General features: G+C 52.1%; 1 protein-coding gene across 2 annotated transcripts in view; it reads left to right on the top strand.

Moving 5' to 3' along the window:
- ECE1 (endothelin converting enzyme 1) overlaps nt 1–15,400 on the top strand; it is a 52,557-nt gene that overhangs the window by 23,096 nt on the left and 14,061 nt on the right. For both annotated transcript variants that reach the window (XM_039854921.1, XM_039854922.1), the window contains exons 5-10: nt 3,516–3,637; nt 4,777–4,923; nt 6,001–6,066; nt 7,115–7,306; nt 12,624–12,766; nt 13,800–13,914. In XM_039854921.1, coding sequence (XP_039710855.1) covers nt 3,516–3,637; nt 4,777–4,923; nt 6,001–6,066; nt 7,115–7,306; nt 12,624–12,766; nt 13,800–13,914 — 785 coding nt within the window. The remainder of the gene's footprint in view (nt 1–3,515; nt 3,638–4,776; nt 4,924–6,000; nt 6,067–7,114; nt 7,307–12,623; nt 12,767–13,799; nt 13,915–15,400) is intronic.

Below are 15,400 nucleotides of genomic sequence, written 5' to 3'. Positions count from 1 at the left end.
CTCCCTGTGCAAGTGTGCAGCAGGCACCGGCCTCATCACCCTCTTGGCCCCCAGATATGATGTCTTTCCTTATCAGAAGCAGACACTGGGCTCTGTTCTTTCAGCAAATGTTGCACAGGGCTACTGCCTGCCCACCCGGTGCTGGCGGACAGGGACGACACAGCCCTCACGTTCACTCCGCGTTCAGCGCATCCTGAGAGCTCAGGCAGGGATCCCCAGGCCTCCCCTGCCATCCTCTCTCAAGGCTTCTGGGACGTCCCCCTCATAGCATTTGTCCCGCTGTGCAATCAGAGGCCTTGTGATTATCATATATGGCTGTGTGTCTCGCTCACCAGGCTGCGGGCCTTAGGCAGGCAGACTCGTGTCTGTGTTGCTGCTCACGGTACCGCCACAGCCAGCCTGGCAGCCACCAAACCGCAGGAAGTCTCAGGGTGTGGAGCTCAGAGGAGGGGAGTTTGCGCTGGTCAGAAGCAGCCCGTCGGAGAGAGAGGGAGGAGAGAGGGAGGAGAGAGGGAGGAGAGAGGGAGGAGAGAGGGAGGAGAGAGGGAGGTTGGATGTGTTCCCACCCCTCCTTGTGATCATTTGGGGATTGTGTGCAGGTGCTGGGGGGCGGGAGGCGGGCAGGAACCTGGAACTTGCTGTAATGAGCACAACCTGCCTGTCCCTGGAGCCTTTCTTTGGGTCTCTTATCTCAGTGGCCTTGGGGCACTGGAGGAGGGAGGTGCCAGGCCCTCTCATCGGCCGAGCACACAGGGTGCACCTCCCCCGATGCTGGCTCTGGCATTTCAGGGTCACGGCCAGAGCCAGATGTGGACAGTGAGACGCCGCTTTCTCTGGCAAGCTGTCGCGATTCTCTCTTCTCTCTCCTGTTTTCCCTTCCAAGAACCTAGCTGCCAAGAGGTGTTGTCATAGAAACACAACCCCTGGGAAGGGATGGGGAACCCCCCTTTGTTTTTCCTGATGTTCTGCTTCCTGAGTCTGAGGAGCAAGAAGCCCCAGCTCTCCCCAGTTTTCCCCTCCCCAGCAGGAGGCTTTTCTCATACTCCAGTGGGACATGGGGGACATGTAGGTGTTTCCGGTGGTCTCCAGACCTGTATGGACCCTCCATAGCCCCTTGCAACTCAGGCCCCTGGACTTCTGTGTGTGACCATGCCTCCCTTCAGACTACCCCATCCCCTCTTCAGGGCTGTCACCCTGTCTTCAAGACGGAGCCTGATGCTCCCTGATGCTGTTTGTGATGATAAACTGGCTGGGGGCGGGGGCTGATAGTGAGCTCTAGGGCTGAAGACCCGAAAGCTGATGAGTCAGGAAGTGACTCGTACCCTTCGCACCCACTGGCCAAGTGGATTTCTTCAAGCTGCATGTCCTTTTATGCTTACTTTTCCTCAAACTCTCCAACTCCCCCTGCCCCCCCAAATCTAGTGCCCTTTCTCTGCATTTCTCCTGGTGAATAACTTTTCATCTTTCACAAGCAGCTCAAATAAAATGGCCTTGGAGGGTCCCCGGCCCCACCCTCCCCTGCCCAAGGGCTAGACTTTTCTCTGAGTTCCATATCCATTTGCATTAATAAAAGCACTTTGGTGTCTCCTGGTCAGGCCTTTGTACATCTGTGTTGACCATTAGCCCTCGAGCTCCTTGGGGTAGGGAGCTGGTCTTATTCACGACTGTAAAACCTGGTACCCAGCTCCGTGCCTGGCACCCAGTAGGTGCTCAGTCTTGAGGCTTTCATGAATGAACCTCTTGAAAGATGGCCCCTGAGAGAGGCCTCGAAGGCTGAATGGGCGTTGACTCTGTCCCAGGCAGAAGGGACAGATGGGCTTTTTCTCGATGTGTTTACTCGGTTGCCATCTGTGTCCTCGTCCTGGAAAAGCAGCTCCGTGAGGACAGGGTCGTTGTCTTTGCATTGCCAAAGCTTGCACAGAGCCTAGCACAGAGCGAGCATCTAGTATCTGTTGAGCAAAAAATGGATAACGTTCTGCCAGAAAAGTCTTCGTGGAGGTGGGGTTGGGTGGGAGGGGCTCTTTGAAGGAAGCAAAGGAAAGAGTCAGTTTCCAGGAGAGACGAATACAGGATGAAGAAACGCGGTGGGAGGAGCTAGGAGTAAGAACCATCCAAACCTGTAGAGAAGCTTATCTGAGCTAAACTGAAGACAGTTGGTGGGGAGCAAAATGTCAACAGATTAAGAAAATACTCCGGAGTTTACTTTATACGTTAGAATCACAGGAGGAGACGTAAAGAGATCCACTGGTGGTAAATTAAGGGGGCAGGAGAAGGCAAAGTGGGGAGAGAATGTCTGGGATTGGATTACAAGTAAAACAGAGACACGTATTTCTGTTACGTTGGTGGGTACAGGGTTGTTAACAATGAACATTTATAGCACATGGAGAGGGTATGTAGGGACCAAGACAGCACTGAGGGGTCTGTGGCCTCTGCTCTGGTGCAGCGGTTGTGCCCTGAGGGTCTGGAAAAGGAGATGACTCTGACATTTCAAAGATATATTATCTGAGATACAAAAAGACACTAGACAGGCTCACTGCAGGTAAAGACCGACCTTTGTCAAGGAAGCTACAGGCCTATGACATGACTACCCGCCACGCCTCACATTCAGTTAGGAATTTTTATGTTGAGGCCATCCTGTGTGGTTACTTTTGGTCTCTGAGTTTCTAAGGCCCGCCCTGAGCTTGTCAAGTTGAGTATATGGCCCCTTTATCATGCACACCAGGGAGGGAGCAAGCTGGACAGAGGAAACTGAGGGGAGCGGGGACTCCATCAGGATCCGGAGACAAAGACTCAGGCACAGGAGTCCTGGTAAATAGAAGGTTCTTTGTGACCTGAGCAGCAGGAAGTGGTCACCTTCACTGGGTACAGACGGGACCTTCCCCAGTGCTTGTGTGCGTATGGGAGCATGGCCTTCAGCAGATGGTATCTGGACCAGGGCACTAAGGACAGGGAGAAGGGGATCAATTCTCCCGCACGTCCCCATGTAAGGAACTGAGATGCTGCTTGCCAGGTTTAGAAAGGGAAAAATGGCAGACGGCCTCCTGAGTCAACTCAGTCTGATGAACACACCCGGCCCCCACAGGAAGGGGAAAGTAAATTCGTAATGACCGAGGCCTTTAAAGCTCCCGTTCACTTCTGCTCTTTACCACAAGAAAGGCCATCTGGGATCTGAAAACCAGGACAGGCCTCTGTCCCATGCACCAGACTGGGGTGTTTGGGCCATGCGTTGGCCATAAGAGAAAGCCGACTGTCTCCTGCCAGGTGGCCCATGCTGCCAACCTAGGGGCAGTATACTCTTATCTGCGATCATCTAAAAGTAGAGAGTACTTCCGGTGTGCCAGTCTTTGCCTGGGGACAGTCACATACCTGCTCCCACCAAGTTCCTTACTGTTGCCCTGACAGGCAGAGCCCTAGCTCTGTTTACAGCTGACAACACTGAGGCCCTGAGAGGACCTACCCAGGGCCACCCAGTGTGCACCTGGGAGCATGTTGCAAATTGCTGTCTCTTGTTCCAGAAAACTCCACGGCCAGTGTGAGTGAAGCAGAAAAGAAGGCCCAAGTATACTACCGTGCGTGTATGAACGAAACCAGGATCGAGGAGCTCAAGGCCAAGCCCCTGATGGAGCTGATAGAGAGGGTGAGTTTCTCACATCTCCTCCTGCCCGTACCACCTGCCTGTCCCTCTGGCTTTCGTCCCTCCTCACACTTCCAGCCACCTCGCCCAGCTGGACAGTGGAGCCTGTCTGCTGACATATGTGCCGGAGTGTGTGGGGGTGTGTGTGTGTGTGTTTACGTGTACTCATGCTCATCTCTGCGTGGGAATGTTTGTGTGTGTATTTGTGTGCGGATATATGTCAGCATCTGTTGTGGATGTCTGTCACACATAGGTGTGTCTTTGCATCTGTATGGGGACAGGGGCCGTTTTTATAGGGAAAATGTTTCTCTGTGTTGCTGCTTCCTTTTTCTCAGAGGCCATGTTTGTATGTGAGGAGGGGGTGTGTTCCAGAAGGACCAACAGGAAGTCTTGGACCAGAAGCAGAGCCCTCCCTGTCCTCCTGAGCAGAACTAGTCTTTCTCCCCGGGCACTTTCCAGTCGGCCTTGGGTAGACTCTGAGGAGGGCCACCCAAGGCTGGCCAGGCTGCCTGGCACACACAGAAGAGTGGCCTTGGGTGTTTTCCGGCTGCCCCATGCTTCTTCGAGGCTCCACCTCCTAGCTCAGCTCAGGGAAGGCACTGCGGCAGGGCGGGTAGCTATGGGCACCGGGGACTGTCTCTCCCCTCTGGCACAGGCCTCACCACCTGCCAGCATATGCCTAACCAGGGAAGACCAAGGAGGTTTTTAAAAATCCCAACTCGGAGAGAAACTAGAGTAGACCATAGCTCATCAATCTTTTTTTTAAAAATGGAACCTTCTTTTTTTTCATACAGACAATTTAATTTATGCTGTAGTATTAATTAGATTCATGTAATTTGGCATTCAAAAAGTGAACAGTGTACTCGAAAAGTCTCCTTCGCATCCTCGTCCCCAGCCACCTGGGGAGCAGCCGCTGGATGGATTCGTGGCTCACTTGTCTCAATGTGTCTTTGCTCCACCCAGGATCTCTGGCTCACTGGTCAGAAACCCTTCATGCAGACCATCCCTTTCATTTGCTCTTGAGGCTCAGAGAGGTCAGATCACTGCTCCAAGGTCACACAGCAAGTCCACCGCAGAAGCAGAATTCACACCCAGGTCTCCCTGTCACCTCGTCACCTCCCTGTTTCTTCTCCCTCCCACAGCTCGGGGGCTGGAACATCACAGGGCCCTGGGACAAAGACAATTTCCAGGACATCCTGCAGGTGGTCACCTCCCACTACCGCACCTCACCCTTCTTCTCCGTCTACGTCAGTGCAGACTCCAAGAACTCCAACAGCAACGTGATCCAGGTGAGCCGGCTTGGAGCCCCGGAAAGAGGAAGGGGCATGACCACATGGCCTGTCTGGAGTCTAGCCAGTGCTGGGTTTGGGGGAGACTTGCCCTAGGCGGCAGGCTGCTGGTTTCTGAGTCTGGGTCATTGCTGGTGTTCTCCCAACCATGAGATCTTTACGGGCAAGCAAGAAGTTTTGAAAAGGCGGGTCACTGCAGCACATATGAATCTTTGGGGTTCTGATTGGTCCATGTGGGCTCCAGGAGTGATGTCAACCCCTGGGCACACCTGCAGCCACCTCCTGGTCTGCCCTGTTCAGCCTCTAGCCTTTGTGACTCTGTTTAGAATGGTTTCGAGTCCATCTCTTCCTCCCAGAGCCTGCCCCAGACTGAGCATCAGCACATCCAGGGAACCTAGGCTGGGTGTCATGAAGGCCAAGTTCCCACCCATCTCTGCCACTACTCATTGTGTGACCGTGGTCAAGTGCCTCAACCTCTCTGATCTGCAGTTTCCTTATCAATCAAATGAACTGTAACAACGCCTACTCTTGGTCTGTCACGGTGTGGCCATCAGGCTGATAGTAGCTGTGAGAACCGACCCTCTCCACCCACCCTGCTCTCCCCGCCTTTACCAGCATCTCTCCTCGAGTCGTCTTCCCAGCTCTGAGCATTATGTACCACTTCCCTTGTTTTCCAGATGAAGAACCTGGGGATCAGAAAGGTTTAGTAACTTGACCAAGGTTATACCCATCTCGTGAGTGGCTCTTAACCAGTGCACCATCTTAGGAAGTGTTTCATGAAGTAGAGGGGCTCTGCGGGGCTGAGGAGGTGTTTAAAGAGGAGGGTGGCCCTTGTGGCCCTTCTGAAGGGCCCAGAGTCCCTGTGCTGACCACGCGCGTGGGCAGAAATGCAGCCCCACATGGGCCTGTCCCCTCCCCAGGTGGGCCCATGCCACGTCTCAGCTACCGGCGGGTGCTCCTGCTGAGACCCAAACTGGTCCTCTCTGGTCATCTGCCGGCCGTCCCCAGGGCGGGTGGCGGCCATGCAGTGCGCGTGTACAGCGGGAGGTTCCCGCTCACCCCCGCCTTTCTCTCCAGGTGGACCAGTCTGGCCTGGGTTTACCCTCACGGGACTATTACCTGAACAAAACTGAAAATGAGAAGGTGAGTAGGTCCCTTCAGAGAGAGTGGCTCCCACCCCAGCCCACTGCCGTCGTGGTTTGTCTCTCTCCGTGTCCCCTCAGTGTTCTCATCTGTGCAGGTCTTTGAAGCTAGAGGAACACAGAGGTGTCACTTACTGATAGGTGACATGCAGTCCCTGGCAGGGGAGGGCTGTCATTTGTCCCCATTCTAGACCACTGCAGCAGTAACGGCCACCGCCATTCGTGGGTGCTGGACCTTTTATACGTGTCACCTCTAGCCCTCCAGTTACCCAGCAGGAACTGACCTTCTCTGAACTTCATTCGCCTCCTCTGTCACATGAGTATTTTTCTTTTTTTACCTCGTCTATTTCAGAGGAGGGAATAAGGCTCAGAGACACTTCACACAGCCTGTAAATGGTGAGGCTGAGATTCACATCCAGATCCACTAACGCCAAAAGCTCGTGCATTTCCGGTCCCCGGGCTGCTGCTCGTAAAGTCCCAGCGAGACCTTGCCTGAGGTTCATCATCTACCCATTCATCATTCCACCCACTTGTATCAAGCAAGCGCCTACTAAGTGCTTGATGTTGGGGAGACAGTGGCCAATAGGAGGCACGGTCCCTGCCCCTCGGGGCTTAGAGTCTGGTCGGGGAGGCAGACGTTATTGAACTAAGCACCAATTACAGGCACAATGACAAGTTGTGATAAGTGACAGGTGAACTGAGAAGGTACGTGGGGACCCAGTTCAGATCTGAGGGCATAGTAGAGGAGGGCAGTTCAGAAAAAGTGAATTCTAGGAACCGAAAGATGGCCCTGCTGGTGGCTCTCATGTGACAAACGTGGGAGAGAACGTGGGCCAGGACAGCAACCCATGTGGGGGCCTGTGGGGAGCCAGCGAAGGGATGCACTGCTGACATCATTCTCAAAGCTGGTTTCCAGTGGGTTTCTGGGCGAAGCACCCAGACCCCCGCTCCCTGTGCTGGGCTGCAGCCGGCCCTGCCCCACCCTGCCACCCTTGTCCAGTGGCAGTGGGTGGCAGCTACTGACAGATCAAGGGTGCTGGGTCCCACAGGTACTGACAGGATACCTGAACTACATGATCCAGCTGGGGAAGCTGCTGGGCGGAGGGGACGAGGATGCCGTCCGGCCCCAGATGCAGCAGATCCTGGACTTTGAGACAGCTCTGGCCAACATCACCATCCCCCAGGAGAAGCGCCGGGACGAGGAGCTCATCTACCACAAAGTGACAGCGGCCGAGCTGCAGGTAGATTGAGCTCCAGCTGATGCGGAGGCTGGGACGGCCACAGGTTTCGGGACGTGGGGTGCTGGTCTCGGGGCTTTACACGCGCTTCATCAGACCCTCAGAACAACCCTAGGAAGCAAGGAAGGTCGTTCTGCCCAGTTCACAGATGGAAAAACTGAGGCTCAGAGGTAGAGTTACCTGCCGGAGGCCACCACAGTCAGTGACTCCAGAACTAGTCTCTTGCCCTACGCCAGGCTGGTTTTCTGTAACAGCATTTGCCTGCGGAGACTCCGTGGTCACGATAGTAAAAAGTCACATCAACGAAGGGGCATTTCCTGTCTCTTGAGCACCAAGTTCATTGAGCCTGGTGTACAGCAAACGGTAATTGCGAAGGGCAGGTTCTGTCATCACTTTCTTCCAAGCCGGGAGGTTAGGGGACGTGTTCAAGGCCTTGACTCTCCTACGGGGCAGGGGAGCTGAGCATTGGACTCAGGCTTGGCTCACTGACGCTCCCGATGACCTCCTGGAGGTGTAACGGGATTGGGGTCGGAACTGTGATGCTCTCTGTACCGAGTGTAGCCCATCTGAGAAGCCAAAGTTCCCCCCCATACTCAGCCTTTGCCCTGGTGGCTGCCTGGGACTTGCAGGCCATGAGTTGGCTTGCAGTTTTCCAGTTCATGAGGTGTCAGTGTCCAGCCTTATCCCAGGCCCCTGGAATCACAGGGAAATCAGCAGAGTGGCCTCAGCCAATCTTCTTGTTTCCTGCCATCGCCCAGGATTGCTTGGCTAGACCTTGTTCCCTTGCTGGGGAGGACGTCTGGGCCACTTGAGTTGGGATTCCTCCCTTCTCTACCCTCTGACCAGCCAGGTCCTGCCCGTGTGTTACTCATTTCCTCTCCTTTCTGGAAGAACACTGAGGTCCCTTCCCTTTTCTCTTCCATTCCTCCCTTCAACAAGTGTCTGTGGGGCCACCTTGGGGCCTTGCTTCCAGGCAAGTGGGGGCCACCAATGAGGAAACAAAACAGGGCACCAGGAGCTGGGAAGGGTGAGGTCAGGGAGGCGGGTCTGACGAAGGGGTGAGCAGCAGCCGGGCCGATGGGGATTCCCAGGTGGTCGGCGGTCAGGGCAAGGGGGCCTGGCCTTCTTCTGGCAGCCAGCTGCCCTTTAGATCCCCAGAGAAGCTGGCATCAGGGTGAGTGGTGCTGGGTGGGTTGTTAAGGACGTCAGCCTGTGACGGGCACCATCTGGCACTGTTATTTTGCTCTGAGGCCAGGAGGTCAAGGGAGATGCTGTTTGTGCAGCGTAATTTGGTTTGCTTCAGCTGCCCACTTCTCAGCTCAAGAGGGGCCTGGCAGTCCCTCAGCCCCCACAGTGGCCATGATGCCAACCGACTACCCTAGGCGTGGGAGAGAAGGCACAGAGCCCTGAGCACCTCAGCCCCAGCGTGGCTATCAGGTTCTGCCCCCAGGCATCCTGTCGCCATTGCTTTTGTTCTGTTCTTCCAAACGAGGAAGGGGAGCCCTTTCCTCCAACCTGGCTGCAGAGCTGCCAGGATGGAGGGGACTTTAGCAGAGACAGCAGCCTGGAGTGGTGTGAGCCCTGGGCGTGGAGACAGAAGAGGGCCCTGGCTCAATCCCACCACGAGCCGTGTGCCCTTGGGCAAGTCACACAACCCCTTTTTTGAGCCTTGGTTTCCTTCCTTGTAAAATGCGCTTTGCTCGTTCATTCACACCTGCCATATGCCAAGGTACAGAGACAAATGAGAGTCACCTCCTGCTCCCACAAGGAGAAGTGGTTCTTTAAGCCACAGAGACCTTTGAGAACAGGTTGAAAACGACAGTGATTCCCAGAAGAAACGGACATATGTATATATTATTATATGGCCACATAAAATAATAATGTCTAACATTTGAAGACGTCCTGGACCCCTGATGCTGTCTACTGAGTAAGAATCTCTGCCTGGCCTGCTCATGGGGTTGCAAGAGGATGAGATGAGACAAAGGCGAGATTTCATTCTGTAAACTGACATGCGTGGTTTAAATATATTTTAGTAATCATCATTAGCATTCCTTTGTTATTGCTGATCCTCACCCATGTCTCCAGCACTAAGCCAATTCGATTCATTCCACCCTTGGACGGAGGATGTCTCGTTGTTCCCTGGTATCTAGAAATTTGATTTTCTTTTCACACTCTAGGTGACTCAGGCAAAGGCACTCCAGCCTTCACAGTGTGGTTCTAGGCTAGCCCAGCCAGAGGGCAGAGTGGTTTCAGGCTAGCCCCCAGCAGAGCCTGAATTCAGAGCAGTGAATCACACATCCTTCTGTCGCTTCTCTGGGGGCCTGAGGACCCTCCCATTCATTTCTAGGACCTCCCACACCGAAAGGTGTTTGGGAATGAGCCCCATCCCCTGCTCTGAATTCTCCAGCTGAGATAAAGCCCAATAACATTTTTCTTTTCTCTCCCACTTTGCAAGCCTACTTAAGCTGGTTGGTTGGTGACCAGCAGTACTCTTTGGCTGTGCTTGTGGAAAATAGAGCTCATCAGTGTGCCCCAAAGGATATGAGTCACACGTGGAATGTCCTAGTCAGTTAAAACAGCCATCTCCTTGGAGACAGACCTCGGCACACGTATTTAAGTTAGGCATTCACTAGAAGAATAGAGATTGAACATGTGAAAATCCTGGTATTCGGCACACACCCTGTCTCAGAGTGGTGGGACTTTACCTGCACAGAACACCTGCTGTCCCTAAAGGAACAGGCTTGTGTTAAATATATAGAGATTTATCTCCTGGTCAGAGATCCAGTTCCCTGCAGTTCATGAAGCTCCGTTAGTTGTATAAACAATGGTGTTTTGTAAACTTGGTCAATTTCCCAGAGGTCTTTACCAGCAGGTCATGCAGGCAGGTCGTCTAAGCGTTGAGCCCTATTTGACCATCTCACCTAGACAGCTCCAAGTCCTGCAACCACAGAAATATGAAGGAGAAGCCCCAGATGTTACCTGCCCAAGGGGCTTCTGCCAAGAAGAGAGAGCAGAAGGAAGGAGCTGGGGAGAAGGGAAACTCAGTTTGTTGAACAAGCTGTCCCTAGAGGCACAGAGCAGCCAACCCTGGAGTGGGAGGCAGGAATTGTTGTCCCCATTTTAGAGAAAGACAAATTTTCTCAGTCTAGTGCAGGGCTTTTCCAGCTCACCACACTGCCAGGCAGGCAGGCAGGCTGGTGCTGGAGCCCGCTGGGCACAGCTCTCCCAGACTCTGTGGGTGGTCTGCAATAGGTCATGGCAGAACTACAGACTAGCCCCCGCCCCCCACTGAGAGCCCCCACTTGCCTATGGGAGCTGCCCTCCTCTGTCCTTTGAATTGAGGTCCTTGTTCCTCAGCAGCTGAGCTGCCCTTTAAAAGCACAGGCCTGCACAGTCACTAGTTAACTGTGTGACGTCAGAAAAGCCACTTTAACTCATCTGCAAATTCAGTGTCTGCTAAGTGAAGGGTTTTTATGGCTGCCTCTCTCACTGAGGACATCATAGGTATTTACCAACTGGTTATAGATTCCACTGATATATAGACTGATTTTGTATTATGGATTGATCTTACCATATGAAGATCATCATTTATAATGCATCTCTCACTTCCCTCATTTGTCTTGCATTTTTGTCCTTTTTAAAGGGAGCAGAGAACAGAATTTGGAATTGGACAAGCCCAGGCCCACTTTTGGGAGACCTTGAGCAATGATGACAATAGCTCATATGGATTGAGTGTTTGCTAAGTGCCAGATACCCTGCTAAATGATCGACATGTATAGGTATTTTTTGTTCTAACATGGCACGTGTAGTCCTGAAAAACCTTGCATTCTATAAATTACAGAAAGTAACTAAAAATAACAAGACATATTGGAAAAATAGGACTAGAACAGACTGTTCAAATGTGCAACTTTGTTTGAGGACATGACACTAAATAAAATAAGCCAGTCACAAAAGAGCAAATACTGTATGGCCCCGCTTCTATGAGGAAGCTAGCATAGTCAAATTCATAGAGGCAGAACGTATGATGGGGCTTGTCTAGGGCTGGGGGAGGGTTCTGGGGGGGTTATGGTTTAATAGGTATAGAGTTTCACTTTTGCAAGATAAAGTCTGTGCAAAGATGGTGGTGTTGGTCACATAACAACATGAATGTACTTCATACCACTGAACCATACACTTAAAAAGGGTTAAGAAGGTCAGTTTTATATGCATGTTTTATCACAATTTTTTAAAAAGTTGTGTAACTGTCTAATCAAAACACTCATAAAACAATAATTGGAGACTGCCCGGTGGGAAGTAGAAATGCTGGCTGTGGACACTGAGGCCCTGCAGACAGACGGGAGCTCGGAGCAGGGGGGCTGCCGGTGAGGTGGGCCAAGAGCAAGTGCAGCCTGCTGGAAGCAGAGAGTTAAGTCGAGCTGGGTGTGCCTCTGTTGGGGGAGGGGGCAGGTGCTCATTTTATATTGTCTTAAAATAGAGCTGATGAGCTTCCTGTGGGTGCCTCAGCTGAGCTGAGGGCTTTCCCTTTCTTACTGAAGGTTGTCTCTCGTTCTACACTTGCTTTGCCAGATGCCATGCCTGAGGGAAAAAAACACCCATGGACCAAAGTAGCTGACACGTTATACTGCTGTCATTCTTGAATTTAGCAGCTATACAGTAAGCCGGTCAGATAGAGGCTGTTTGATGCTATGGAAGCACCTGTTGAGTGGGACAGTATTAACTCATTTAATACTAAACCCTATGAGGCAGGGGGCTCTGTTATTATGGTGATCTCCATTTTTCAGATGAGATCCTCAGGCACCAAGGGGTTCATCATCTTACTTATGGTCACACAGCTCGTGAGTAGAAGAGCCAGAGTGTGAACCTGGGGAGTCTGGCTGCAGATTCTACACGCTTGCCCATCACAGGCCCGTCTGAGGCTCAGTTTCTCCATCAATAAAATGGGGATAATAATTCACCACCGGAGACTGCCACAAGGACCAACTGGAAGGGAGACATATGCAACTTCTGCAATGACACCTGGCAGGGGAGGGGCTTGACCAACCACAGCTGCTCGCTGCTGCCACTGTGTCTCCTCTACTCTACCGTAGTTCCATTTCAAGTTAAAGTTGTGGCTCCTGAGAATTTTATCTACAGCATCTCTGACAAAAGTCAGCTGGCCTCTGTTTGACATCTGCCCGGTGCATTGTTGGACAGGTCCCAGTCCTTTGCTTTGCCCAAGGGTAGAAGGCACAATGACCACTTCTTCAGACGAACGCCCTGGAGATGTGGGTTCTGAGGAGAAATGGCCCAGCCAGAGTCACACTGTCCTCTTCCTTTCCAGACCTTGGCCCCCGCCATCAACTGGCTGCCCTTCCTCAACACCATCTTCTACCCCGTGGAGATCAACGAATCGGAGCCTATTGTTGTCTATGACAAGGAGTACCTCGGGCAGGTCTCCACCCTCATCAACAGCACCGACAAATGGTAAGGGGTACCTAGCGGCCGGGGACAGGCCTTTCACAGGCAGCCTTTGGGGCCACACACTGCTGCCTTCTTCTCAGGCAGGATGGGTGGGGACAGCGGATGACAACCTAATTCAGAAAAGTGGACCCTGGGTCTGGCTTTTATGAAAGGCAGCCGAGCGCCCTGGTTACAAGCGCAGGTGGACATCCCAGCTCCTCCACCTACCAGCTCTGTAGCCTTGAGCACGTTTCTCACCTTGCTTAGGTTCATTTTCGGCATCCATAAAATGGGGACATAAACTGCACCTACCGTGTAGGGTTATTGGTTGTGAGAACTGAGTGGAACAATCCGTGGGAAGTGTTTTAACATGGAATGGCACTCGGTAAATGTTAGCTAATATTTTTATTTTTGATTTTTTTTTTTTAATTTTTAAGATTGTAGAAATTTTTGAAAACCGCAGAAAAAAATAGGAAAATAATTATAATTACTCAGAACACCACTGTCGATCTTATGGGATGGGCCCGTGTGTTTGTGAGTGTGCATTTGGGGTGAGAGAAAGCATGTATGTGAGAGAGAGGGAGAGAGAGAGATGGATTTTCTAATACATGGTTCCTTTTCCCCCCATGATTGTGACTACATGTAGAGGCTGCTTTTCCCCTGACCTTTATTATAAGCAGTTTTCCCCATGTCACCCCAAACCCTCTGCAGACCTCATTTTTCTTGACTGCATAGTATTCCATTGAGCATAAATATGCTTATTTACTTACCCCTTCTCCTGTTGTCAGACATTTAGATTGGTTCCAGTTTGAGGCTAGCAATAAGCATTTATTGAGCACTTGTGGTGTACAGTCATTGCACTAGGCACAGAGGGGTTTTCAAAAGAAGACCCAGGCTCTGCCCTGGAAGAGCTGCCCTCGCAAGTGCTTCGAGAGCAGTAACCAGCCCCACTGGGATGGGAAGGCTTGGTGGGAGCGCCCCTAGAGATCAGCGGGGGAAGTGCTGTGACACGTCTGCCGGGAGCCATTTCTGAGCACTGTCTGGTGTCCTACCCCAGCCTGCTGAACAACTACATGATCTGGAACCTGGTGCGAAAGACAAGCACCTTCCTCGATCAGCGCTTTCAAGACGCCGATGAGAAGTTTATGGAAGTCATGTATGGGACCAAGAAGGTGAGCCTGTTTGTGGCATGTGTTGAGCACCTACTATGTGCCAGGCCTTGAGTTGGGGGCTGGTGTGACCAGGGCCATGGAACTCGTGAGGGAGTTAGATGATAGGCAGAGAACGGAGAGGGCCCCTCAGGTTTCCCTGAGCACACAGGAGGGGACATAAGCCAGCCTGGGATGGACAGAAGCTTCCAGAAGGAAGCGATTATACCAAATCTTAAAGAGTAAAGAGCAGTCTTGGCACTTAGCTAATTTACAGCAAAAAGTAGTCTGTGTTCTCTCTCAACTCCTCGATGATAGTGATAAACGCTTTCCTTACCTAACTCATGTGAGCTTCACATCCCCTGTGGGGTAGGTGCCATCATCAGCTCCCTTTTACACAAGGGACCCCCAATGATAGTACTTTTCTCTCATAAACATAAAGCACTTGGAGCAGCACCTGGCTCACGGTAAGTATGATGCAAGCGTTCGCTGATGTTATTATCCTTCCTGGCCCCAGAACACATGTTTCCACCCACCTTTAAAGTCCCCCACATTCTTTCAGAGGTCCTAGGGCTCCAGGGCCCGCCCCTTCCCTCTCCCAGGGAACTCCCTGGTCCTGACCTCCTGTGTGGTCAGCCTGGCCGGACCAGGTGCAGCTTGTGTTCAGCTGGAGGCTGTACCTCTGGGGAAGAGAGGCAGGATTACGGGGAGCAGGGGGAAGACAGGGAAGACGTCCAAGCAGGCACCTGGGTGGGAAAGCTTAAAAGAACTTGCTTTTTTGCCTGGAAGAAGTTTTTTAACTAAGGCGTAATTTACATACAATAAAATGCATGCATGAAGTACACAGTGCAGTGAGTTTTAACGAATGAAATCACACGTGCAACCACCACACCAATCAGAGGGCATTTCCCTCACCAGCGTCCTCTGAGCAGAAGGTTCCCCTGTGCCCCTCTCCCGTCAGCCCCCCACCCTGTACCTCCAGGTGGGTGTAGGTGGGTGTAGATGGAATCATATGCTAGGCACCCTTTTTCGTCTGGCTGCTTTCGCTCAGCATAAGCCTGTGAAATTCATCCGTGGTGTGTATATTCGTAGTTTATTCCTTTTTGTTGCCAAGTAGTGTGCTGTTGTATAAAAATACCACATTCTGTTTATTCATCTGCCTATTGATGGGCATTTGGGTTATTTTCAGTTGAGGGCTGTTATGAAGTGGGCTGCCCAAGCCCGGATGATTTTTACCACCTGTTGTTCAGGGTTCAGAGGGCTGCTGCTCAGGGAGTGGGTGAGGCTGAATGTTGCCTGGATGCTCTTCCCTGAGCCATGCATGCTCCATGAGGCTGCAGCTCCTGGGGTACCCACCTGGAGATGTCCTGTGGCTATTGAGCTCACAGGTGACACCAAGAACAAATAAATGTGTCTGGTCCTACAGTGGCTGTTTTTTTTTCTAGGAGGCTTTAAATGGGGCTGGGATCCTGGCTTTCTTGAAAGGTTTTCTTGCTGCTCAGGGTTAGAC

This window comes from Pteropus medius, unplaced genomic scaffold (genome assembly GCF_902729225.1).
Source record: "Pteropus medius unplaced genomic scaffold, Ma_sr-lr_union100, whole genome shotgun sequence".
Classification (NCBI taxonomy): domain Eukaryota; kingdom Metazoa; phylum Chordata; class Mammalia; order Chiroptera; family Pteropodidae; genus Pteropus; species Pteropus medius.
Note: the sequence above shows the minus strand (reverse complement) of the source record. Positions and strands in the feature narration are given on the sequence as shown.